The following is a 26,293-nucleotide window of genomic DNA, read 5'->3' as shown; positions in this document are numbered from 1 at the left end:
CTCAGGCAGAGGCTGGGCCAGACAGCTGTCAGGAGGGATTGGGGGAGAGGGAGGAAGTAGACAGAGAGAGAGAGAGAAAAAAAAAAAAAAAAAACCAAAGAGGAGAAAGCAGGAGAGGAGAAGAGGGAGACCCTAGGGCCAAGGCCTTCCAGCTATAAATGCCCTAGACCGGGAGCCGAGCTGGCACGTCACAGCCCACAGTTCAAATTGAGCCTACAGCAGTAGTCGAGTAGCAGTAGGCTCGCGCAGTGTTACTGGAATCCAGTCTTTTCCATCTGTGTTCAGCTCCAACGGCAGAGTTGTCCGAACTGAGAGCACAGGATCCATGACACTGAAAAAAATTCACTGTCTGGCTCTACAGAAAAAGTTTGCCAAACCCTGACCGAGACAAAACTGTCTTTGCTGGGGGCACTTGTCAGTAATGAGCTGATTTTCACCATTTCTGATTCTTCTCCCTTCAGGTACAAGGGAGGAGTGCATCTCAGCTCCTGAATCAGGCAGTCACGTGACCTGCTTTGGTCAAAGAAATGAGAGAAATGGGATGTCACTTCCTGGTAGTTAAGCCCTTAAGAACCCCTGCCTGATTCACCCTGTTCCCATCCCGCCTCGCCACCTGACGTTCTAGGTGGTAGGAGCCCTGTAATGCTGAGCGGAGTGACAGTGTTGAGAAACACAGCAACATCAGAATCAGAAGGGCAGGGAAAGATCCACCTGGTATTAAGGGCAAAACCCAGACCCACCCCACCCCCGTTTATTAAAATAAAAATACAAAGTGGAGTTCTTCCTAGGAATGTAAGGATAAATCAGTGTTAGAAAACCTACTAATAGTGCTTAAAAAAAAAGACAAACTTATCCTCCAGTGGTTCTTAACTTTATTTTGAGGCCCCATTATTAGCTGCAAAGAAGTTTAGACTCTATCTTCCTTGTGAATTAAAAGCTCTAATTTGAGGGGCGCCTGGGTGGCTCAGTTGGTTAAGTGGCTGCTTTGGGCTCACATCATAATCTCAGGGTCCTGGAATTGAGCCCCATTTGGGGCTTCCTGCTCAGCGGGGAGTCTGCTTCTCCCTCTGCCCCCCTCCCCCGCTTATGCTATCTGTCTCTCTCTCTTTAATAAATAAATAAAATCTTTAAAAAAATAAAAGCTCTAGTTTGATAATCCTTATTTCTAAAAATATATAATATAATTTTATTAATGTAGATCAGCTTTCTTATTTGCCAGGTTTTTCTCATCCCTTAAAATTTTCAGCATCTAAGCATACATGTTTAGATATTTCCTATAGATAGCTTCAAATTTTGAATTAAAAAAAGGTAACAGTCTACCTTTTGTCCTTTAGCTTGACCATTTACATTTATTGTAATTGCTGGCAAATTGTATGTATTTCCATGATCTTATTTTGGGCTACTGGAACCTCCTTTGCTATGGAAGAATTATTCTGGATTATTTTTCACTCCAATTTTTGCCCCCTAACAGTTTGGAAGTTATAGACTAGTTCTATTCTCTTAGTATTTACCATGACTATTAATATCTTCTACTCCACTCAACCGAGTACTATGTCCCACTCTCCTCAAACAATATAGGCACAGCTCAGAGATACTGTGGGTTCAGGTCCAGATACTGACCACAATAAAGCAAATATTCCAATAAAGCCAAACAAATGAATTTGTGGCCTCCCAGTGACTGTAAAAGTTACATTTGCACCATATGTAGTCCATTAACCATGCAATAGTGTTACGTCTAAACAACGCACATACCTTAATTAAAAATACTTTATTGCTAACAAATGCTAAACGTCATTTGAGCTTTCAGAGTTGTAGCCACGGATCACTAACAAATAGAATAAGAGTTTGAAATATTGCCAAGAATTACCAAAATGTGACAGAGACAGAGTGAGCATCTGCTGTTTGAAAAATGGCACTGGTAGACGTGCTCAACAGAGTTGCCTTCGATTTGTAGAAACGCAGTAAAATGAGACTGGCCTATACACAGATTTTAAAACCTTACTCAACTATTTTTTGCCCTTGTTGTCTCATGTAATTGGGACTTTAATCCTACACAGTGGACTTTACAGTTCTTGCTAATGAAGGTGATGTTCCTTCAGTTGCATTTCCCACCTTTCTGCTGTCTCCTCCTGCATGTCAACCCACCTCCCTGGTTCATTTTCTTTCTGCCCTAAACAGCTCCCTCAGCATTTTGTTCAGCGAGGGCCTTCCCTTCTCTGTCCTTCTCAAAAGATATTTCTGTTGTGTAAGCATCTCTGGGCTGCAGTTTTCTCTCAGAGCCTCTCCCAGCCTCCCTGGGTCCTGAGTTCTGGGCCGTGGGACTGAGAAGGCTCTCCAACGTCATTCTCGATTTCCTTGCTGCCTGTGGTTTTCAGTCCTGAATCAGCTGTTTTTTTATATACCTTGCTTATGTGGCTGGCTTTCTGAAACCTGGTAAATTGGTGTCTCTCATCCATTCTGGAAAGTTCTCCACCTTCATCCTCTTCAGAGTTTGCCTCTGCTCTCTCTCCATCTCTTAACCTCCCTTTTCTTCCCGTGTTTGGGAAATTCACCGCACTCCATCTTCTAGCTCACCAGTTTTCTCTTCGGCTAGCTCAAATCCACTGTCGGCCATGTCCAGTGTTCAAAGTCTCCACCATCTGCTAATTTCTCTTATTTCTATTTGGCTCTTCCACTAATGTCTTGTTCTTCACACTTCAGGATTAAACACACCAGTTCTGGGTCTGATGATGCCGACATTGGAGGTCTCTGCTGCCTTGTGTCCCCTGGCTCCCACACACAAGGACACACTATGACTTTGATGCTGGCTCATTCGCAGTTCCTGGGATGGGACTGGGGGAGTTCAAGGCTGGGGCTGAGGGCTCATCCAGCAGACCTCCACGGTCATCACCACCCTGGACAGCTTTAGACCGTTTTGTTCAATCAAGGCCTCTGGCCACGCAAGGAACGCTGGGAGTTGCACACTCCAGCAAGGTCACCATACACCAGGCTAGATTCTACCCCCTCTTCCTCCCTACAGCCAGGCTAGAGATAACCAAGTTTCCTTTCCATTCCTGGGAAAATCTTATTTTGATTTTGACTTCACCCTCTGAGGTCTTAACAGAGCCACCATACTGAAGGCCCAAGAAGACAGAAGACCAAACCCGCCTTGTCTAACACAGAAGCTGCTTCCTTCCTGGGGCTCCTGCCTAGGCTGACATTCTGGTCTCTGACAGCTCCTTACCCTCTGGTTGCTCACAGACACAGTAATCAAGACTTAACTCATTTTTATCCAGCAATTTTCATTGATTTTCTGGGAGGATCAGTTTGAGAATCTAGTCTACTATCCGGCCAAAAGCAGAAATTTTTTTTTTTAGGATTTTTTTTTACGTAATCTCCACACCCAACGTGGGGCTCAAACTCACAACCCTGAGATCAAGAGCCACGCGCTCTACCAACTAACCCAGCCAGGCGCCCCTGAACGTTTCTTACAGCATGTGTTTGGGCCCCCTCCGTGGACAATTTAGAACTCCAAAAAGAGTGAGCATGTGAAAACAGCTGGGAATTTAAGAAGGGAAAAAATAAAATTAAGGAGAAAGAACCTGCTGAGCAGCTATTAAGACACACAGGACTACACCAGGGAAATAGCCAGGAGAGGACCAGAAAAGCCGGTGACGGATTAGAGCAGATGCAAAAAACAGACGCCAGCACACTAGGGTCTTAACTCAATAGGGAGGAGGGAGCATTTCAAATCTGTACCCAGCCTGGGGACCATCCACTGGCTCTTTGGGCTGGGGCAACCCCTCCATCTCTCTTCATCCCTAAATAAGGCCTAGATGGATAAAAATAAAAGTTAAAATTATAAGCAGAGAGAAAAAAAAACAAACACGGGAGAATTTGTGCCAGCTGCAAGAACAGCCTCTCAAAGCATGAAAAGAAAGACATTTAAAAACGGTGGTTTGAAAACCATAAAAATAAAATGTTTACAGAAAAAGTGCTCATGAAATTGAGAGGTCGATCTGGTAAAAAAAGAAAAAAAAGCTCACCACAAAAAGCTTAATGGTTAAGATGGTAAATGTTAAGATGTTTTTTAATACAACTGAAAAAATTTTAAAGTGTGTTTTTTTAAAAGATTTATTTATTTGACAGACAGAGATCACAAGTAGGCAGAGAGGCAGGCGGAGAGAGAGGGAGAAGCAGGCTCCCCGCTGAGCAGAGAGCCCGATGTGGGGCTGGATCCCAGGACCCTGGGATCATGACCTGAGCTGAAGGCAGAGGCTTTAACCCACTGAGCCACTGAGGCGCCCCTTTTTAAAAGACTTTATTTGTCAGAGAGAGAGCGAGCACACGCACAAGCAGGGGGAGCAGCAGGCAGGAGGAGAAGCAGGCTCCCCACTGAGCAAGAAGCCCGATGCAGGGCTCGATCCCAGGACCTTGGAATCAGGACCTGAGCTGCAGGCAGACGCTTAACCAACTAAGCCACCCAGTCGTTCCTAAAAAGTATGTTTAAAAAACAGAATTATGATATATAAATGAGAAAAAGATACACATGTAAGAAAACAGTCGAAGCAGCCAATTACAGATAAACACATTTTAGAAAACCTGGTAATAAAACAAATGAAATGAGAAGGGGAGGCAGCACCTGTCACTCAACATTTGGCCGCAGTGAAACCTCTGGCCACGTGGCCTCACATATGCACAGTGACCCACCCTATGACCCGGGGCTGAGAAGTGCCCCCCTTACCTAGCAACAGGAAAAAGCCGGCAAGGGGCCATAGCCTGCGTGCCTGGCAGCAGAAGCAGCAGGTCTGACTGTCCCCACACCACATACCGGCTGGGCGCGACACCCGTACCCCCTTTCCTGTGAGTGGGTGATAGGCGGGTTCAGCAACAACCAAGTGGGTGCAGGGTCGCAGATCCAGGTCCCAGGTGCTGAGCAGCTCCCCGCAGACCGCTGCTCCCCCTTTCCCGGGGATGCAGCACTCTGAGCTGGGCCCTGACATCACCCACGGCACCCTGCTGAGTCCTGACCCCTCTCTGGGCTCTGGGGTGGGCTCTCCTGATGCCCTCTGCATTTCTCGACGGCCTGGCCCCGTCAAGTCCCAATATCCCACACGAGGACAGCCTGACAGCAGTTCAGCGGCTCCCACAAGGACAGTCAGGTCCCCCACACCAACCCGCCTGCTGCCACGCTGCCCGCTCTGGAATGAACCGTGTGCCCTCTGGGGCGTCTGGAATAAACCTATTTGCCGGCCACACGGGTAGATAAAGAGCCAGGCAGGCCTCCCTGCACTGAAGCTCCCTTGTTTGACAGGTCTTGGTTTCCCTTTCTTTCTTTAAGATTTTATTTATTTATTTGTTTATTTGACAGAAAGAAGCCGGCTCCCAGCTGAGCAAGCAGCCCAACACAGGGCTCGATCCCAGGACCCCAGGGTCATGGCCCGAGCTGAAGCAGACGCTGAACCCACTGAGCCACCCAGGCGTCCCTTGGTTGGTTTTAAGAACTGGCCTTTGGGACCACTTGTTTTTTTCCCTTCTGGCACTTTAAATTCCCACTCCCGTGGTTTATGGTTAGCACTAAGCAACGAGCCCTGGGAACCCCAGGCTCCCATCCTGGACCCCAACAGAAGCAGAGCCCAACCAGTGACCACATGGCCCCGTGTCTGTTCCCCGCCCTCTCACTGTGTGGCGCGGGGGGTGAGGGGGGTGTCACCCTGCGGTCTCCAGGTCCTGTCAGTAAGAAACCTTTATTTTTTTCAGTTTTCTGATGGTTGTTGCTGAAGGGGGAGCAACCACAAGGGCCAGGCCAACCAGACACTGGACACTGGCCAGCTGAGATCTAACCAGTTCAAGCCCCCTCCCCCCAATTCCAATGTTTAAGCCCGACTCCCCATCCTGATGGTGTCTGCGAATACGGGGGTTCTGGGGGAGTATCAGGTAGTGGAAGGGGGGGCTCGCAATGGGATTCATGCTCTCCTAAGAAGGGGGTATGAGAGAACATGCCCCCAAACCCCCTCCCTCTCCACATGAGCACAGGGCCAGGAGGCGGCCAGGAGTCCTAGCCAGGACGCCTCCTCACCAGAGCCCGACCGAGCCGGCACCCCGACTCCCGGCTCCAGGGCTGTGAGAAACAAGCGAGTCCTCGGTGGAAGACCCACCACAGCCGCAAGTGGTGTCTCGGGCCACCGCAGCCAGGGAAGGGAGCCCCGTGCTGACCGCCTCCTCCAGGGCCGCCATCACAAAGCACAACAGCAGTTCCTTCTCATGCACTTCTGGAGGCTGAACTCTGAAATCAATGTTCCTTTAGAAAATTCTAGGGGGGGACCACCCCTCACCACTCCCAACTTCGGGAGGCTCCAGTGAGGGCCACAGGCTCTGCCTCCATCTCCATGTGGCCTTCCTCTCTCAGTGTCACCTCTTTTGTCTCTTACGAGGACAACTGTCATTGGATTTAGGGCCCATCCAGATAATCCCAAGATCCTTCACTTAATTCCATCTCTCTACTCAGTCCCACTCATGAACATCGGGTGACAGGACAGATGCATGCTTTCTAGGTTGCTGTCTAAGCCAGTGCACGTGGCACCTTCTCTAACGTTAAGTTCTAGGTCTCCCCACACGGGCAGGGGGTGGGCAAGGAAGGGGGATCTTTCAGGAATTGATGTCTTGTAACCTTTGGGTTTCCAATTCTTAAGACCTCTCTGTCGCGTGGGACTCTCTTGCCATGACATCGACCATCTCTAGAAATGGAGAGGAAACTGTTTTCCCAGGTTTGGAGCTTAGAGCCTTGGATTCAAATCTCACCCAGTCACAGACCCACGCGTGTGATGGAGGTCCAGCAGCTACCCAGGGGAACCAGCTTCCCCACTGGGAAAATCAGCCCCTCACGGTCAGCAGCACACAGCAGCCGCTGGTGGTCCCTGCCCAAGAGGCCCACCCACCCCTGGGCCTGTGTCCTTCCATCCGCAACATGGAGGCCGGAGCGTGCCTCACCTGGGGGCTCCTGCAGCTGCCCCTGAACTGGGAGGCCAGCAGAGTGGCAATGACACCCCCGGACGCCACCAAGTCTCCTGTCAGCAGAAGGAATGAAGGCTACAGCCGAGTGGGGTACCTGGTTTATTTCTGATGCGGGGGACTCTCAGGCAGTGGTCGACTCCGGGCTGAGGGGCTGGGTGGCGGGCACGGGGCTAGAACTCCACCTTGCAGGCGGGGAAGGCCTCGTCCTGCATGGACACGGTGCTGTTGCTGCCCAGCACGGTGATGCCCAGAGCCTGGTGCCGTGCGTGCGTCTCCTCATACCACTCGTGCATTGCCACCGAGTCGAAGGTGGGGATCAGGGTCACCTGCGGGTGGGACAGACGGCCCGGAGGTGAGGGAAAGCACCCTTGGCCCTCCTGGCCCGGAGCCCCAGCTCCACTCCTGGGACCTCAGGCCCTCCTCCTCTGAGCATGTTTGCTCAGCTTTCCCTCTCCCCCACCCAGATGTCTGTAGCTGGGGGCCAGCCCAGCCCTGAAGTCCCTCCTCTTCTCTGCAGCACCCAGGGGAAGGGAGCCTCTCACGACACAAGACGCCAGGCCTCCCTCCAGCTCCTCCCCTGCACCAGCCAGGTTTGCTCCACCGCCCTGCCCTGCGCCTGGGACCCTCCCTCCAGGCTCCCTCCAGTCTGCGGGGCTCCCGCGAGGCTGGGTGCCAGCCCGCTCACAGGCAGCACGAGGGCCAGGAAGCTCCTGCTTCCACCCAAACTTGTCTCCTGCTCCAAGGCTCTGCCTCAAGGCTTCCTCTGAGGACAAACGCAGCCCAAAGGCTCCACATTCCAATCTGTCAGCCGCAGGGACACCCCGCCTGTTCCTCCCGACCTAGCGCCGCCCCCAGGCTGCTGCTGACAGACCAGGTGGATGCAGCAGGAACAGAGTCCTGGGAGCAGGGGGGCCTCCGCGCCTGCGTTCACTTCCGTGGCCCTGGGGGCACAGCTGAGTCTCTCTGAGCCCCACTCCCTCTGCAGATGGCTGAGGGTCGCACAAACCTCATAAGATGACGTTCAACGGGAAGGTTGCAGGAGGCGTGGACCCAACCTTCTGCCAAGACTGCCTGAGGCCCTGGAGTAGTCACGCACCTGGAGGTCACGGTCCCACTGCTGCTTGCCAGCCAGGAGGGCGTCCAGGACAGCCCGCATGCCCTCTTCCTTACGCTGGTCCTGGCCACTGATGACGTAGCAGAGCGCACGAACCCGCCGGAAGAACTCCTCGTCCAGCAGCCGGGCGCTGCTCCCGCTGGGCAGGTAGGCCAGGTCAAGGTAGACGGGGGAGCCAGGAGGGGCTGCCGACCCACCTGGTCGGCTGCCAGCTGACCCTGCAGGTGAGAAGGACGATGTCAGTCCTGAGCTCCTGGATCCAGGAAGGAGCCGAGCCCCAGCTCCCCCTACACCTCTCCAAGTGGTTCCCTCCTCAGAAGAAGGCCTGTTCTCACTATCTTATAGTTGATAAGCTCTCTCTGGTGTGGACAGTTACTCAGTGAGCTCTGCAGATACCCCTGGTCATATCCTCAGGGGCTAGTCCCTGGGTGCAGATACCCAGGGCCAAAGGTAAGGAGGGTAGGACGGGGCAACCAGGGATGGCTTCCTGGAAGAGGAGGTATTAGAGCTTTGGCTCCCAAAGCAACCGATACCTAGAACAATGTGCTGCTTCTGCAGCATCCACCTGTTCAACTACTCAAGTGGCCTTTATCGAGCCTTCCTGGCCAATATGCACTGAGGACATAGCAGTAAGCAAGAGAGACGAAAATCCCTGCCGCCAAGGGCAATGGGAAGACAGAGTGGGTGTGGGAGGGACAGAACTACAAGAGAAAGAGCCAGGACGTGGCATGGCTCTCAGAGCCTCATCCATGGTCTTGAATCCAGAGTCTCGGTGAAGGGGGATGAGGCCCCCAGTCCTCAGTGTGTCTCATAAGCAACTGACTGAGGACACACCTGGATGTGAGGCCCAGGAAAGCAGCCAGATGCTTGGCACCCTATGATCACACACACCGCCCAGCTCAGCGTGTGGGTCCAGAGGGCTGCCAAGGCATTTGCAGAATGAATGACTCCCCCAGCTCTGGGCACGCAGCACACCTCACTCACTGCTGGGAACAGCGGCGGTGAGGATCTTAAGACTCAGGAAGAGAAGCCCCTATGGCGACGGGAGGCTCACGGGAGAGAGGAGCCATGGAGGCAGAAGAGCGAAGGGAAGCCGCAGGGGAGCGGGACAGGGGCAGAGCGGGGCCCTCCGCACCGCCTGCTGTCGTCCATGCAGTTCTACCAGACGCCCGTCCGGTTACATCCTCGGCTGTTCTTCTGCCACGGCGCAGAGTCGAGTTGTTGGGACAGAGGCCATCTGGCCTGCAGAGCTGAAAACGTTCATATTCTGGCTCTTTTGAGGCGCAGTTCACGGACACTAGCACAGAGGGTCCGTCTGTCCAAGGTGGTAGGAGAAGGAGACCCCAAGTGGCCAAATGGCCCGGCAGACCGGGCCCTGGAGGACTCCCAGCCTCCAGGTGCTAGCCCAGCCCCACAGGCCCGGGGAGCCACCTGCCACCGTGCTGGGGACCCTTGACCTTCCAAATCTCACAAGGGCTCCTCAGGTGCCTCCCTTGGAATGTGCCCAACAAGGGTAAGAAGTGGCAGCTCAGGTGGGCACTGAGGCTAGGAGCCAACGAAAGGCCACGGGTCGAGAGAAGCCAGAGCCATGGTCAGGGACACCCAGGCACCTGGAACAGGTGAGCAAGCATGCAGGGACACGAGCTTGAGCTATGATCACTGCCAGCCATCATCACTGCTCTCCCATGAGCCCCTGGGTCCTTCTGCGGTGTCACCAACCACTGCAACGTGACGGGCACGCGCTGAGATGAGCAGGGGCTGCAGAACACATGTGAGCACCCAGGGCTTTTTTTTTTTTTTTAAAGACTTATTTATTTTGGAGAGAGAAAGAGAGAGAGCACAAGCATGAGTAGAGGGAGTGGCAGGCAGAGGCAGAGGGAGTGGCAGGCGAAGCAGGCTCCCAGCTGAGCAAGGAGCCCCATATGGGACTCGATCCCAGGACCCCAAGATCATGACCTGAGCCGAAGACACGCTTAACTGAGCCACCCAGGCGCCCCCAGGCATCCAGGACCTGGTGTGGCAACAGGAAGCAGAACTAGCTAGTAATTTTTCATATCGATGACACGCTGGAATATTCTGATAGAGCGGTAGGTAGGACAGAGTGAACTCAGCAGGATTCGGGGATGACGATGCAGCAGGAAACGGCGGGAATTTGCCTTTTGACCCAGAGGACAGGACAGTCGCGCCGGCAGCCCCTCCCCAACTTACATTGCCCGACTTACATGAGACTGAGAGACTGGGAACATTTTCTCTCCTTTTCTCCCTCCCACCTCCCTTCCTTTTTCGCTTTTTTCTTTCCCCCTTTTGGGAGCCAGACATGCAAGGACTAAGTCATTCAAAAGCCACTGCGCTGAATCACTGTTATCGTACACCTGAAACTGATGTAACACCAAATGTTAACTAGATTGGCATTAAAATAAAAAACTTAATAAAAAAAAAAAAGCCACTCTGTATACAGGGGATTTAGCGTAGTCCTCACAAACGCAGGAGAAAGGTACAGGCTCAGAGAGGACTTGAGAAGACTCTCCATTCCCCTGCAGACTGACCTCCAGCACGGAAGCAGCACCCAGCATCAACCAGAGAAGCCATGTAAACCTCCCCCTGGGGAAGGGGGAGATCTGGATCTCTGGAGTTAACACACTATTAAATCTGAATGTCCAGTTTCCAGCAACAGCAACAACCACAAGGCATAAAAAGAAACAGGAGAAGTACAGCCTATTCAAAGGGAAAAAAAGAAAAAAAAAGTCAACGGAAACCAGAAAGGCCTGATGGCAGGCTTACTGGACAAGAACTTGAAAGCAACGGTCTTAAAGATGCTCTCAGAAAGAAAGGAAGACATGCAAGACAACGTTGCACAAACGAAACAAATGTCACCGAGGACACAGAAAACACAGAAATAAACCCAAAAGAAATTCTGTAGCTGAAAAGTACAATAACTGAAATGAAAATTCACCAGAGGAATTCAATTCATGATTCCAACAGTGATTTTTGATGATAGGATGAGAGCAATTATCAAGTCCGAGGAACGCGGAGAGATGACGGAAGAAAGTGAGCAGCAGCTTCGGGGACTTTTAGGACCCCATTAAAAGGGCCAACACGCACATGGAGTCCCAGGACAGAAAAGAGCAGAATGAATTTTTGAAGAAATAACGGCCCCAAACTTTCCACAGTTGATCAAAGGTGTTAATATAAACGTCCAAAAAGCTCAACAAATTCCAAGTGGGATGACCTCAAAGAGATCCACAGTGAGACCCACTATAATCTGACTGCTGAAAGACAAAGAGGGAATCCCTTTGAGGGAAAGCAGAGATAAAGGGAAAGTTTATACCTAAAAATGTTTATATTAAAAAAGAAGGGGTCACCTGGGTGGCTCAGTGGGTTAAGCCTCTGCCTTCGGCTCAGGTCATGATCTCAGGGTCCTGGGATCGAGCCCCGCATCGGGCTCTCTGCTCAACGGTGAGCCTGCTTCCCTCTCTCTCTGCCTGCCTCTCTGCCTACCTGTGATCTCTCTCTCTCTCTGTCAAATGAATAAAAATTAAAAAAAAAAAAAAAAAAAGATCTTTTGGGGTGCCTGGGTGGCTCAGTGGGTTGAGCCTCTGTCTTTAGCTCAGGTCATGATTCTCAGGGTCCTGGGATCAATCCCCGCACCGGGCTCTCCGCTCGGCGGGGAGACTGCTTCCCCCACTCTCTGCCTGCCTCTCTGCCCACTTGTGATCTCTCTCTCTCTCTCTGCCAAATAAATAAAATCTTTAAAAAAAAAAAAAAAAAAAGATCTCAACATGACAACCTTTCACCCCAAGGAACTAGAAAAAGAACAAAAGGAAAGCTAGCCAAAAAAAACAAAATGATAAAGAGAAGAGCAGAGATTTTAAAAATTGAGACTAGAAAAACACAAAAGATAATCAACAAAAGCAAAAGTTGGTTCTTGACAGCCCTTTAGCTAGACTAAGAAAAAAGAGCAAAGACTCAGAAGTAAAAGTGGGGACACTACTACCGACTCTACAGATATAAAAAGCATTATGAGAGTATTGTGAACAGCTGTACAACCAACAAACTGGATGACCTAGAGAAAATTACACAGATTCCTAGAAACACGAAACCTACCAAGACCAAATCACAAAGAAACAGAAAAGCTGAACAGATTATTGTTAGTAAGGAGACCGAATCAGTAATTAAAACCCTTCTTGGCTTCACTAAGTTTCCACCAAACATTTAAAGGAGAACTAACATCGATCCTTCTCAAACTTTACCAAAACCACTAAAGAACAGGGAACACATCTAATTCATCCATGAGGCCAGTGATACCAAGGTCAAAGACATTATGAAGAAAATTACAGACCAATATCTCTTATTAACCTTGATGCAAAAATCTTAGCAAGCAAATATTAGCAAGCCAAATTCAGCAGCATATTAAAAGGATCAGACACTGTGATCACGCAGGATTTATCCCTGGGATGCATGGTTCAACACATCAAAAAGGAAAAAAAAAAAAAAGAAGAAAGAAAAGAAAAGAAAAATCAATGTAGGCCCATGTTGGGTGTAGAGATTACTTGAAAATAAAATCTTTTTTTGTTTGTTTTTAAGAATTTATTTATTTTTTTGAGAGAGTGAGAGTGAAAAAGCACAGCAGGGGTGGGGGAGCAGCAGAGGAAGTGAGAAGCAGGCTCCTGCTGAGCACGGGATCCTGGACCCTGGGATGATGACCTGAGCAGCAGAGGAAGTGAGAAGCAGGCTCCTGCTGAGCACGGGATCCCAGGACCCTGGGATGATGACCTGAGCCAAAGACAGGTGCTTAACTGACTGAGCCACCCAGGTGCCCCTTAAAAACAAAATCTTAAAATAAGAGAAAAATCAACACAGTACATCAGATTAACAGAATGAACCAAAAAAAAAAAAAAATACACAATAATTTCAATTGCTACAGAAAAGGCATTAAACAAAATTCAACACCCTTTCATGATAAAAACCCTCAGCAAATTAGGAGTAGCAAGAAACTGTCTCAACGTAATACAAGCTATACATGAGAAACCCACAGCTCATGTCACACTTGGTGAAAGACTATAAGCTTTTTTTCCTAAGAGCAACGACATGACAAGAAATGTTGGCTTTTGCCACTTCTAGTCAACACAGTGCTGGATACCTTAAAGTTATCTCTGTTCACAGAGGATATGCTCTTATGTGTAGAAAACTCAACTGATGCGTGAGCGCACACGTGCGCGCGTGCGCGCACACACACACACACACACACACACCCCATCTACTAGAATAAACAAATCCAGCAAAGTAGCTGGATAACAAAATCAACACAGAAATCAGTTATGCTCCTATATGCTAATAGTGAACAACCTAAAAAGGAAATTAACAATTCCATTTACAATAGTATCAAGAAAGAATAAATACTTAGAAATTAACTTAACCAAGAAAATAAAATATACAAAAACTACAAAACACTTCTGAAAGAAATGAAAAAAGTCATAGAAATTCACAGAAAGACATACCGTATTTGTAGACTGGGAGACTTACTATCCACTGAGCTGCTGGCACTACCTAAAATGACCTATGGATTCAATGCTGTCACGGGCCAAGTGCCAGTGATGGCCTTTCAGAGAAATAGACAAATTTACCCTAAAACTCCTATGGAATCTTAAGGGATTCCAGAAGGCAAGACAATACTGAAGAATGAAGTTTGGAGGACTCACACTTCCTGATTTGTAAATTCACGGAAAAGGGATACCAATCAAGACAGTGTGGTACTGACGAAAGACAGATACGTAACAGGCCAGGGGAACGGAGAGCCCAGAAATAGAGCCTCATATATATGGTGAAATGATGTTTGACAAGAATGCCAAGACTGGTGCTAGCAAAACTGGATGTCCAGATGGAAGAGAATGAAGTTGAACCCTTATTTAGCACTACAGGCAAAAAATTAACTCAAATCATCAAGGAGCAAGATATAAGAACTAAAACCATAGAACTCTTAGAATAAAGCAAAAGCTTCACGAGACTGAATTTGGCAATGATTTTTTTGGATAGGACACCAAAAGCACAGAGGGGAAAAAAGAAAAGGCAAACCGGACTTCATGAAAATTATAAACTTCCGTGCAAAGAGCACTGTCAACAAAATAAAAAAGCAACACACAGAATGGAAGAAAATATTTGCAAATCATATATCTGATAAAGGATTACCGTACAGAACATATGCAGAACTCCCATAACCCAACAACAACAAGACAACCAGATTCAAAAAGGGGCAAAAGACCTGAACAGGGGTGCCTGGGTGGCTCAGTGTGTTAAAGCCTATGCCTCCGGCTCGGGTCATGGTCTCAGGGTCCTGGGATTGAGCCCCACATCGGGCTCCGCTCGGCAGGGAGCCTGCTTCCTCTGTGTCTCTGCCTACTTGTGATCTCTGTCTGTCAAATAAATAAATAAAATCTTTAAAGAAAAAAAAAAAAAAAAAAGACCTGAACAGAACAGACATTTCTCCAAAAAAGATATATAAGTGGCATGGCTGACAGTACGGGAAAAAGGTGCTCACTAATTAGGGAAATGCAAATCAAAACCACCGTGAGATACCACCTCACACCCATCACGCCGCCACGATCAGAAAATTACAGAAAGCAGTGTTGGCAAGGATGTGGCGAAACTGGAACTTTTCTGCACCGTTGGTGGGAGTCTAACATGGTGCAGCTGCTGTGGAAAACAGTATGGCAGTTCCTCGGAAAATAAATGAATAAATAAATAAATAAATAAATAAATAAATAAATAAATAAAACTGCCATATAATCCAACAATCCTTCTTCCGGGAATATACCCAAAAGAGTTGCAAGCAAGATCTCCAAAAGATATCCGTCCAACCGTGTTCACGGCAACATGATTCCACAGTAGCCAAAAAGCGGAAACAACTCAGGTGTCCATCAGCAGGTAAATGAATAAACAAAATATGGTACAACCACGTAGCAGAATAATATTCAACCTTAAAAAGAAAGGAAATTCTTAACCAAAAAAAAAAAAAAAGGGAAGAAAGTTATAACCCAGGCTACAGCACAGATGAACCACGGAGACACTCTACTAAGTGAAGTAAGATAAATACTGTATGATTTTCCTTACGCGAGATCCCTAGTGTCGTTGGAGCCATAGAAACAGAAAATAGAACGAATGAGTGGTGGGTGCCGGGGACTGGGAGAGGAGGAACGGGAGTTAGTATTTAATAGGGACAAAGTTTCGGTTTTGCAAGATAAACAGGGACCCTGGTGATGGTTGCACAACAACGCGAATGTGCTTGACCCTGAACTGTGCACTTTGGCACGGCTAAGGTGGTCACGTCGCGTACATTTCACAACTAAGGAAAACTGGGAGAAAAGTTACCAGGGCGTACACAAGACTGCTGGCCTCAGAGGTGACTTACAGGGTGGCCCCTGGCTGGAGTCTGGGGAAAACAGATCTCAGAAAGGTCCCCACTGCCTGTGCGACAAGAGTGGCCCGCTGCGCCCACGGGTCTTGCAGCACCGCAGCTCCTGAACCCCTGCTTCCCCCTCCCTGAGGAGCCCGGAATTTGGGTGTGTGTCAGGCAGAGGGGGCCAACGTGACCAGCCCCCGTCAGAAACCCTGGGCACTCCGTCTCTAATGAGCCTCCCGGGGAGGCGCCAACTCCCACGGGTCACCGAGGCTCGCTGCTCCGGCATTAAGGCACCTGGTGTGACTACTACGCTAGGAGGCAGCTCTAGAAGCCTATGTCTGGTTTTGCCCCCAAGGAACCCCACGCCCTTACCCTCGCTGATTCTGTTTTGCATTAATATAGTTCAGCCACAAGGAAGTCTGTATATTGAGTCCTCCCAGCCCAGCATTGAATCTGGTGGTTCGATGGGCTTGGAAATCTCCGTACAAAGGGGTTAAATGTGCTATTAAAATTAATTTCAGCTGTTTCTTCTTACTCACCGTGGCCCCAGCAAGTTCATGAGGACAGATCCGCTCACTTCTGTTTGCACCAACGGCACTGCTTAAATGCCTCGGAAGTAGACATGCCTCAACAGCGAGCCAGAACTTCCGTGTTATATGAGAATCAGAGGCCCAGAGAGGGGGTAGGTGTGGCTAAGGCCACACAGCAGGGAGGGAACAAAGACTTAGGCTACTAACCCGCTGTAGGACCCTGGGTCTTGGGTACTTACCAGATGGGCCCCGAGTGGCCGCCTTGGGGACTGAGGACTTTCTGGATAGGGGTGCCCGACCTCCCTTGTCACTGGGCTCGCTCCGGGCGCTGAGCGGCCGACTGGCTCGGTCTCCACCAGCCGGTCCCTTGGTCTTGGCAGTGGCAGCTGGAGTGGCTTTGGAGGCGGCCGTGCTGGGGTTAGTGCGAGCCAGGGACTTCCGGGTACGGCTGAGGCCCTCTGCCGGCCGGGCCTGTTCGGGGGGCAGCATCTCGGGGTCCACCATGCAGATGCTGGGTGGGGTGGGCAGCGGCGGGGGGAACTTGAGGGGCTCGGGCAGCGGGTCACGGCGAGGGACCCCAAAGCCCTCCATGTCCTCGTCTGAGTCTGCGGTCCCAGGGGCGGCAGGCAGGGGGTCCGAGTCGGACAGGGTGGGCAGGGACTCGCTGACGGATGTGGGGGGCGTCTCCTCTGCCCCTGGTGCTCCAGCCCGCTCCTGGGACCGAGCACTGCTATCAGAGCTTCCGGGGGAGGCAGGTGCCGGCGCCACGGGCACAGCCTTCCGGTGCTCAAACTCGCAGGGTGACACCAGGCACAGGTCCACGTCGTGCGGGGAGGCTGATCGCCGGACCCGGGGGCCTCGGAGTGGGAGGCTCAGCCCAGCCTCGCCTGCACTGGCAGGTGGCGGTGGAGGCAACACCTGCTCGAAGGACACGGACAGGGACTCGTCTACCTCCGTGGAGTGTGGAGAGCCCACCTCGGCGGGCAGCGAGGGCGTGGTCACGGTGGGTGAGGCGTCCGGCCCCGCCTCCCCACCACGCAGCGGGCTCAGCGACAGCCGCCCGCTGCTCTCGGCTGGGCCCTGCTGGGCTGCAGTAGGCGAGGGTGTACGTGGCCGGGGGGTGCTGGCATCCAGCAGAAGCTCCAGCGTCTTCTCCTCCAAGGCGCTGCCGTCCTCCCCAGCTGGGCTCAACCCCAGCTCCAGCTCCAGGCTGCTCTCCTGGCTGGGTGTAGCCACCAGCTGGGGCGCTGGGGAACTGCAGGGCTCTGTCGGGGGGCTGGCCTCTCCACACCGGAAGCTGGGGGGGCTGCGGGGCCCATTCACCACCGGTGGGACACCTGGGCGAGGGATATTGGGTGCTTGGCGGGGTCGGGGAGCGGCTGGGGCCCCTGCCTTCTTCACGCTGACTGAAGCAGAGGCCACCCGGCGGACCTCCCGGGGCTGGGTCCGAGGGGCACTTGGCTTAGGGTCCTTCTTCACCTCTCGGGGGACCCTGGCTTCTTTCTCTGCCTTGCGGGGGGCCTCAACCCGAGGCGGGTCCTTCCGGGCCACCCCAGGGCGCTCCTGGGCTGGCCTGCTGGGTGCTGTTGTCCGGCCTTCTCTTCTCGAGCTGTCCCGGGAGCCCACGCTTTCCTTGCTCTCGGCTCGTCGAGGTCCCAGCAAGTCCTGGGGGGTCACCACGGGCTCCCGCAGGAACCCCAAGTGCTGCAGGCGGACCAGGCCGTCCAGGAGGCGGGTGGGCGGGGTGCAGCCAGGGAAGAGCACACGCACCACCTTCTCTGTGGGGCCGGCAGGGTGCCACACCAGCAGGGCGCACACGGAGGCCAGTGTGCGCTCGGCCCCGGCCGCAGGCGGGTGCAGCACATACATGTCCAGCCGTCCCACACCCATCTTCTGAAAGAGCACGGTGGGCTCGGCCGGGAGCGGCCCGCGGTTCAGAGTCAGGGGTGTGATGCCCAGCCGGGCCAAGAGGCTAAGGGCCAGCTCCGCCTCGTCCTCACCACTCACCAGCCGCGAGGCGGCAACACGGGCATTGAGGAACACGACCCCTAGGTTGGGGGAGATGAGCCTGCGAAGCCGGTCGTCCCCCGAGCCCCCGTCGGCCGCCGCCTCCTCGCGCTCTGCCAGCTTGCGCCGCAGCAGACTGTTGAGGCCTGGGAGGCTGTCAGCGCCCGCGTGGGTCACCAGTACCGCGTCCACCCGGTCCAGGTGCCTCACCAGCTTCCAAAAACTTGACTTGGGGTTGGAGCCCCCATTGACCAACACGGTGAAGCCGTTGACGGCGAAGAAGGCGGCGTCACCGAGGCCGCCGGGGAAGATATAGCAGCAGGGCCGGGCGAGCCTGAGGAAGCCCACAGATGCGGGTGGCTCGAGTAGGTCAAAGGGAGACGGCGGCTCCAGGGACTCAGCCACATACTCCAGGAACTCGCGCAGGCCCTCAGATGCCGGCAGCTGCACAGGTGGGTTCCATCGCAGCTGGAGCGCGCTGTGGAGGCCAAGCACTTCAGGCGCCAGCTGGGCCCAGTCGCCAAAGGTCGGGCAGGTGATGGTGAGCTTGGGCAGGTCTGCAGGTGGGGGTGTAGATGCCAGGAGATCCCGGATCTGCGAAAGCGGGTAACAGTTAGAAGCAGCCCCTGGGAAAACTAAGCCAGGACACTCCCATCCTGCATCCTGGGCCTGGGAGAATCCCTTGCCCAACCCGGTCACCCTTGGGACAAAACCCAGCCCTTCCCATGGTCGAAAGAAATGTATGGTCTTGCCTTACCACCTGCTTCCCTCTCCCACCCTTTCTCTTACTCTCCCTACCCCAGGGCCTTTGTACTTGTTCTTTTCCTACAGCACAGCTTCCTCCAACAAGACCTTCTGTGCCCTCTACCTCCATATCTGCTTCTTATCTCAACCATTGTTACATCACTCTCATAATGTGAAAAGGTGGTTTACCAGATAGTTTTGCTCATTTGTCCCATCCAGACTAATGACTCTAGAAAGGACCCTACCCTCCCGGGACCTAGCACCTCGGGTGTCACTTGAAGTCTCTGGGAGGTCTGCTGATCTACAGGCCTAGCCTCAAATCACACACTGTAGTGGGTGGCGGGAACACGTCACTAGAGCCACAGAGCCCGATGGGGACGAGCCAGGGGAAGCAGGATGAGGAGGAAGTGGCTTACCTCTTTGTCCCCTAGGACCTGGAGGAAGTGGCGGAGTGAAAATCCCCCCGTTTGGAGCAGCAGTTCCCCTGTCTCTTCCAAGCAGGGCCCAGCCAGCACCAGCAGCTTGTGAGGGGCAGGGTCAAGCAGAAGATTCCGGAGCTGAGGAAGGGGAGATGGTTAAAGCCCCTACTCTGTGCAGTGACAAAGCCTGCACACCCCACCCCCCCAACCGAATGGCCTCCAACCCCAAATCTGCATCTAACCACTGCACCCCGTCCCTGCCCTGGTGCTCAACGGGAAGCTGGAGCCCTGCACCCCACCCCAACTCCTGTCGCTCAACCTAAAGCCAGGCTCCAGTGCCTCCTCTTCCAAGAAGCCCACCTTTCTGGACTCCCTCCAGCCCACTTCTCTCTCTGGCCCAGCCCCAGTGCCAAGGGAAGGAGGATTTCTTTTTTTTTTTTTTTTAAAGATTTTATTTATTTATTTGACAGAGAGAGATCACAAGTAGACAGAGAGGCAGGCAGAGAGAGAGAGAGAGAGAGAGAGGGAAGCAGGCTCCCTGCCGAGCAGAGAGCCCGATGCGGGACTCGATCCCAGGACCCTGAGATCATGACCTGAGCCGAAGGCAGCGGCTTAACCCACTGAGCCACCCAGGCGCCCCGGGAAGGAGGATTTCTGTGTCTGACTCTATCTCCTTCAGAACTCAAGGGAACAAAATGGAGCGTTTTTGATCAGAAGAATGAACCTGTACAAGGGTCTCTAGAGGAGTGTCCTGGGGCTCCATCTTGTTCATCTTTCCCATGGATAACGAGAGAAAGACACAGACGTCCATAAGCTGGAGGTATTAAGAAGTCAATTCAGACAACTCTGGGGGCCCAGCCAGGAGGGAGGCACGAGACGCAAGCACCAGTCAAGTCCTACCTTCCTGCCCCCAGACGTTCCCTGCTCATTCCTTCCTCCCAAACTCCAGTCTTTCCTGACTTCACCCACTCCCACCAACACCCCTGAGGAAGGAATAAGCTACAGCCGAGGCCTTCCAGGGAGGCTTCCTAGAGGAGGGGGTGATGCTAGTGGGTGTCAAGAGGATTTCAAACAGCATAAAGCCAGGGCCACAGGAAGGCAGGACTTGGGATGGCGCCAGTCCCAGCAGATTCCCAGACTGTTCCCTACCTCGTCACACAGAGACTTGTCTGATGGGTTCAGGAGGACCAGGGTCTCCAGGGTGTCTCCGCGGTGGTGCAGGCTCCGCTGGCCTGTGGGAGAATTGGGCGCAGTGAGTTTGGGGCTGCGCAATGTGTGCGGGGCCAGGCTGTCCTGGGGTCGAACCCTGCCTCCCTGTGTGACTCTAGGCAGCCACAAGCCCCTCCAGGACTCTGCTTCCCAGGAACCCTAGCCAGCGGTTCATCTGAGGATCAACAGGCACATGGTCGAGCTGCAGGTCAGGATGAGGTAAGAACAGGAAACCTGCCTTGGCAGGCCTCACACTGGAAACAACAGTGACAACAGGCCTCCACTGCTCGCCGGCCCCAATTCACAGCAGTCAGCCCTATGGGGGATAGGGCTGTCACCCCCATTTTATAGGCAAGAAGCCTGAGCCCAGCGAAGGCCAAGGAGGTACACAAGGAAGAGGGCAGACACGTGTAAGGGCTCTGAGGCAGGACTGTCTGAAGATCAGGAAGTGGCAGGTGAGGCCAGAGTGAGGGGAGCATAGGGAAGCATAGAGGAGCGTGGGGGAGCATGGGGGCAGGGAGGCCTCCTGGGCCATGAAGAGGGAAGTGGAGGTGATTCTGGAATCTGAACCCTGGTCTGCCCCCCAGATCCCAGATGTTTCAAAAATGGAGCACCAGGCCTGAGGCTGGGGACCTTGTGGCACTGGTCAACCTTTTATCAGTTTATCACAGGCTTATCATCATGTACGGATATTGCCCCATTCCAGTGGGGAAACCAAGGCATAGAGGGAGGAAGTAGCTGCCGCAGTCACACAGAGCAGATGGGATTTCCAGCCCCCGCCCCCCTCAGTCCTGCGAGCGGTCAGGAAGCCACCAGGAACGGCCAGGACAATGAGGCGAAGGACACTTCCTTCCCCTCCTGCAGCAGCCTGGGGCTGACTCAATGGGCTGGCTGAGGCAAGAGGGGCCGCGGGTGACACCTGGAACCTGGCCATCAGCTGCTCCGTGTGATGGGTCACCCGGGCTCTGTGGGGCTAGCCCGGGCACCTCACCCTTTCCTTGATCTTGCTCCTTTCCCAGCTTCCCATCTATTGCGCACCTACTGTGCATTCAGCCCTGTATGGGGGACATGGCCATGAGCCAGGCACAGTCCCTGCCACAGGGGGGCCCACACTCCACCTTCCAAGCCCATTTTGCAGCCCCTCGCTTCCCAAGTATCTTCTCACTTTGCCTGGGCCCTTCCCTCCCCTTGACACATCAGTCCCAGATGCCTCTGATCCAAAGAACCCACCCTTGGAGGTCGCCCTGTCCCCCACCCCTCAACTGCTTCATCTGCAAAATGGGAACAAAAATACAAGCTCCTGCCTGGTGCACAGCTGGAGTAAGCTGGCTGGAGCCGGGTCAGGGCCCACCCCGCTCTGCATGCTATAGATTGCAGCTGTATTATTACTGCTCTTTATAGCCATACCTGCCCCCCCCAAAGCCTGGCACATAGCTGGCACTCAGAGAACACGTGACTAGCTCATGCGTGGAAGGGGAGCAACTCCGGCATGCAGGGTCTCCAGTCTCACCTTTCACAATGCTGGAGAAGGTGGCAGAGTGCCGGGACACAAAAACCTTGAGCTGCTCATCAAGGCTGCAAATGCCAGGGTCAATGTCCCAGGACCGGATGCCTGTTGCGGAGGAGGGGGGGTAGGAGAAGTGAGGTAGGACTCAGCTGGGCTCCCAGGCTCTGAGAACAGTTTAATAACCAGTATCTGGGAAGTGGGAACAATCCCAGCCCCTCCCCTCCACTTGCCCCCCAATGCAAGAGCCTGGAGACTCAGAACCACTCAAAGTGCCCTTGGATTTTCTGCATCGTTTCAAGGAACCCAAAGCATAACTCAGCATTTCAAAGAGAAGAATCAACATCAACAAGAATGCTCCCACCTCCTAAACAGTCACTTGGTCCCCTCCATCATCGCCCTCACCCCCACCACTGGTCTCACAGCTTCTACAACCGTCCAGACACACTCCCCAGACACACTCCCACTGCTTGGCCTTTGCACCAGCTGCTCCCACTCTCAGGAGGCCTTTCCCTCTGCTTCTACCCTTCAGGTCCTCAGCCGTTCGCACCGTTCTGAACACTCCTGACAGCAGGTGAGCTTAAAACTTGTTCCACCTCCTCGCCCACTTTGGGTCCATCCCCCTACCAGACTGTTGGCCCTGTGAGAGCAGAGCTGAACCTGCCTGTGGTCCCCACACTATCCCAGCACATGGGTCGGGGGGAGAGGGGGCAGGAGGACCCAGGCATAGAGGACGACATTCCCAAGCATGAGAACCGAAGTGTGTGCTGCCCTCCCATTTTACAGGAGCCAGACCGCAAGCCCTGTCCATCTGATTGGGTGGGGGGGGGGGAATGAATGCCCTCCAAACACGGTGTGGGGTGCACCACGCCCGCCGGTTCCACCGTGCCAAGTGGCTGCAGGTGAACTTTGCAGGTGCACCTATGACTCACCTCCCCAGATGCCAAATCCCCTGGGCAGGCCGCGACCGCCCACACCCCAATTAGCAAGCTCCTTGTGGTGCAACGGAAAGTGGGCCCCGGGGCTCCTGGCCCAGCCTCCGCACCCCTGTTCCTCCTTCCAGAACGTCCAGGATACTAAGACCGGGGACTTCGAGGTGACCCCACCCTCCCTTCGGCCTGCCAGTCTGGCGGGAAGCAGAGCCGTCGTCCGTTGTTGCCCAATCACGCAAGTCCCAAAGCCCCGGCCCGGCGTCCAGTCCCTGGGCTGCACCCCGGTCGGGGCGGGGCAGCCCAGCCCAACCCAGGCCCGGGCACCGCCTTCTCCGTGGGCACCGAAGGCCTCAACCCGCGCCATACGCCTAACGGTGAGGAGGACCGAGCCTCCCGGCCCCAGGATCCCGCCGCCCCCCAATCCTATCCCCTCCCCGCCCCCAACCCGGCCGCCCCACCCCCCGGCCCTCGGGCCGAGACGATCGACCGCGCCCGCCTCCCGCACCCCGCGCCCCCAGGCCGGCCCGACCTCGTTCGAGCTCCTCCAGCACATAGGCAAGCAGCCCCGAGCACCCGCACTCGCCGCCCACCACGAGCAGCAGCGAGCTCGGCGACTGAGTCGCCCCGGGACCCACCACCGCCGCCGCCATCTTCGCGCCGCACTGACGCTCCGAGCGCCCACCCCGCTGACCCCGCCCCTTAAAGGGGCCAAACCGGAAGAACTGAAGACCCCGCCCGGAAGCCTCCTCGCCCCTCATCTGCCACGGTCGACCCCTTCAGGTTTCCGGAGCTGGGGACCGAGCCCTGAAGTGGTTGGCTGACTCTTGGATCGCCACCATGGCCACCCCTTCCCAAGTGATCATTCCTTCGTCCGTCTGTCCATCCATCCATCCATTCATTCAACAAGCTTTGACTGCATGCCTACCACGTGCTCTATGAGAACTTACCACATCACAGTGGGCCCAGTCAGAACCAGGTCCCATACATGCTTATAGGTCCCTGGGTCAGGGCTTGAACAGAGAAAAGAAAGTTATCTTATAGCTAGGGCTTTAAGGGATGTGTAGGAGTTTGCCAGGTATGAGTGGTGGGGCAAGAGCATATGAAGCAGAAATCAGAGCATGTGTAGAATTTTGGAGGTAGGAAAGTACGTTTGTGTTTGCAACACATTCCGGAGCCCACTGGGTCCTGAAGCAGGGTAACATGCTGGCACCTATGTGCCAAACATTTTACTCCATTAGCTCATCGAATAAATCTATGAGGTAGGTAATGTTATTATGGTCACTTCAGAGAGGAAACTGAGGCTTGGAGAAATGAGGTTATCAGCCCCTTAAGTGATAGAACAGAATTGAACCCAAGTGAGTCTGATTCTAGGTCCAGCCTGTGGCAGGCACGGACTGCCAGTCTCACATGCGTACCCCTCCTTCCCCAAACAATCTCATTCAACGCTTTTCTTTTTTAAACGATTTTATTTATTTATTTGAGAAAGAGAAAGAGTGTGTGCACAGGCAGGGGGAGGGGCAGAGGGAGAGGGAGAAGCAGACTCCCCACTGAGCAGGGACCCCCCCCCCCCACCTCCCCCAAGCAGGGCTTGATCCCAGAACCTGGGATCATGACCTGAGCCGAAGGCACATGCTTTAACTAACTGAGCCACCCAGGCATCATCCCTCATTCAACCCTTTAAACTATGGTGGCCGCTACTTTAAAAATTACATTGCATCAAACTTTTTGACGGTTGCCTGTGCCCAGGAAGGGCTGGCTTGTCTCTCTTGGGAGTGAGGTCTCTATATCTGGAGGCATACAAGACAGAAATGAAAAGTCCTGGGAAACAGGATTGGCCTCCTGCTATCCTTCATTATCTAGGGTTGTTCAGCCCAACTTCCTCCCTGGCCACGTGCTAACGTCCTAGTACTCCACTTCCTCTCTCCCTTTCTAGCCCTGGCATTCTTCCTCTATCCCGGTCCCTCCTTTTTAGCTCTCTCCCCTGTGTCCTGGCTGCATGTGATTTCTTGCATTATTGCTATGAGCAATAACAGGAATGGGAATGTCAGTGTCAGGTTCTATCTCACCTATCAGTCTGGGAGCTCAGTTGGAGGCAGGGCCAGGCAGAGGCTTCTCTGGAGCCCTGACCTTTTGTAACACATGGCTGAGTATCCTGGAAATGCATGATAAAGGCTTGTGAAATGAGGGTGAAAAGCCCATTTGTCCACCATTCATTTATTCATTGATTCTTTCATGTGTATTTATTGGTTGAGTGGACTTGAATCCAGGACCTTCTGACCAAAATCTGGTCTCTTCCTTCCTGCCCAAGGCTGTGAGTTATGATTGTGGCTATTAATTCTAGTTTGTCTTAAAGGGCCCTGAAGTGTGAGCATGTTCTCCACCAGGCTGTCTGATTTGGGAGGAAAGGTCATCCCCAAGGACTCTGGGGGCTGATGTTCTCAGCATTCTGGAGTCCTGAGGTTTTTCTGTCCCAGAGTGTCACCCAGGTGGATGACCCCCAAATGGGAAATGTGAGGAGTGTCTCCCCAGCTATGAAGCATCTGGGGCATCATTTCTGAGATCCCAGGCACCAGACTTAGGTCACTGTCCTTCTGCCTTTGTCTACACCCAGCTCCATGCCTCTTTCAAGGTCATCCATCCCTAGAGGGATCAGATGACAGCATTTGTGGGGGGAAATGGAAACCTTAGCCCTCAAGACTGCTGGACACCTTTGTTTTCCTACCCTGGCAATTCTTTTCTTTTCTTTTCTTTTTTTAACGTTTTTCTTGAGGTTTAACATAAGGCATGGGCAAGTTCACAAATGTCTAACATGGAAATTGACAAGGACGATGACCCTTTGGTCAGGATCTAGGACATGCCCAGCTCCTGGCAGTCGCTTGGACTTCCCAGCTGACGCTCCCCTCCCTCAAGCCAACCACTGCCCCGACCTCTATCATTATAGGTGAGTTTTACCTGGTTCTGAACTTCGCATAAATGGGATCACAGAGGGTGTCCACCCTTGGAGCCTGCTTCTCTTATGGCGAGGAGCAGGTGTTACTCCTTTTCATGGTGAGGTAGTAGTCTCTGGTTCCATTTTTTTAATGTTGCAGTAAAATACATATAACACATAACTTATTTTAACCACTTTAAAGTATGTCATTCAGTGACACATAGTACCTCCAGTTCACAACGTCTCGGCACCTTCACTGACACTAGCTCTGGAACTCTTGCATTCCCATTAGCCATCATTCCCCGTTCCCCTCCCCCAAGCCCCTGGCAACCAGTATTCTACTTTCTGTCGCTATAAATCCGTCCTGGACATTTCATACACTATCTGGCCATTTCTATCAGGCTTCCATCATTCAGCATATTGTTTTCAAGGTGCATGCATATTGTATCCACGTACAACTCCTTTATTCCTGACATTCCTGGTTTATCCGTTCCACCATTGGTGGACTTTTGGGTG

The 26,293-nt window shown here is 52.8% G+C and overlaps 1 protein-coding gene across 3 annotated transcripts; it reads right to left on the bottom strand.

Moving 5' to 3' along the window:
• Nucleotides 1-463: 463 nt before the first annotated feature.
• LOC111144231 (microtubule associated protein 1S) lies at nt 464-23,498 on the bottom strand. Of its 3 annotated transcripts, XR_002640375.1 has the most exons (8): nt 22,849-23,253; nt 21,923-22,024; nt 20,353-20,435; nt 19,201-19,341; nt 16,273-18,634; nt 8,090-8,325; nt 7,088-7,319; nt 464-510 (listed from the first exon to the last, which is right to left on the bottom strand). XR_002640375.1 is itself a non-coding variant. In XM_022498445.1 (7 exons), the coding sequence occupies exons 1-7, from the start codon at nt 23,496-23,498 to the stop codon at nt 7,164-7,166; spliced, it is 3,201 nt and encodes a 1,066-aa protein (XP_022354153.1). In that variant the 3' UTR covers nt 7,080-7,163. The 3 variants fall into 3 exon arrangements, 2 of the variants coding, with proteins under 2 accessions (XP_022354153.1, XP_022354151.1); XM_022498445.1 differs by lacking the exons at nt 464-510; nt 22,849-23,253 and adding an exon at nt 23,378-23,498 and having other exon boundaries at nt 7,080-7,319; XM_022498443.1 differs by lacking the exon at nt 464-510 and having other exon boundaries at nt 7,080-7,319.
• Between the last annotated feature and the right edge of the window lie 2,795 nt (nt 23,499-26,293).

Source organism: Enhydra lutris, unplaced genomic scaffold (assembly GCF_002288905.1).
Source record: "Enhydra lutris kenyoni isolate GAN:26980312 unplaced genomic scaffold, ASM228890v2 scaffoldscaffold10, whole genome shotgun sequence".
Lineage (NCBI taxonomy): Eukaryota > Metazoa > Chordata > Mammalia > Carnivora > Mustelidae > Enhydra > Enhydra lutris.
Note: the sequence above shows the minus strand (reverse complement) of the source record. Positions and strands in the feature narration are given on the sequence as shown.

Coding starts and splice junctions, on each gene's coding strand:
- LOC111144231 (XM_022498443.1), bottom strand. CDS start 23,212: ATGGCGCGGGTTGAGGCCTTCGGTGCCCACGGAGAAGGCGGTGCCCGG. Junction 20,436..21,922: donor CTTCTCCAGCATTGTGAAAG/GTGAGACTGGAG, acceptor ATTCTCCCACAG/GCCAGCGGAGCCTGCACCAC. Junction 19,342..20,352: donor ACAAGTCTCTGTGTGACGAG/GTAGGGAACAGT, acceptor CCCCTTCCTCAG/CTCCGGAATCTTCTGCTTGA.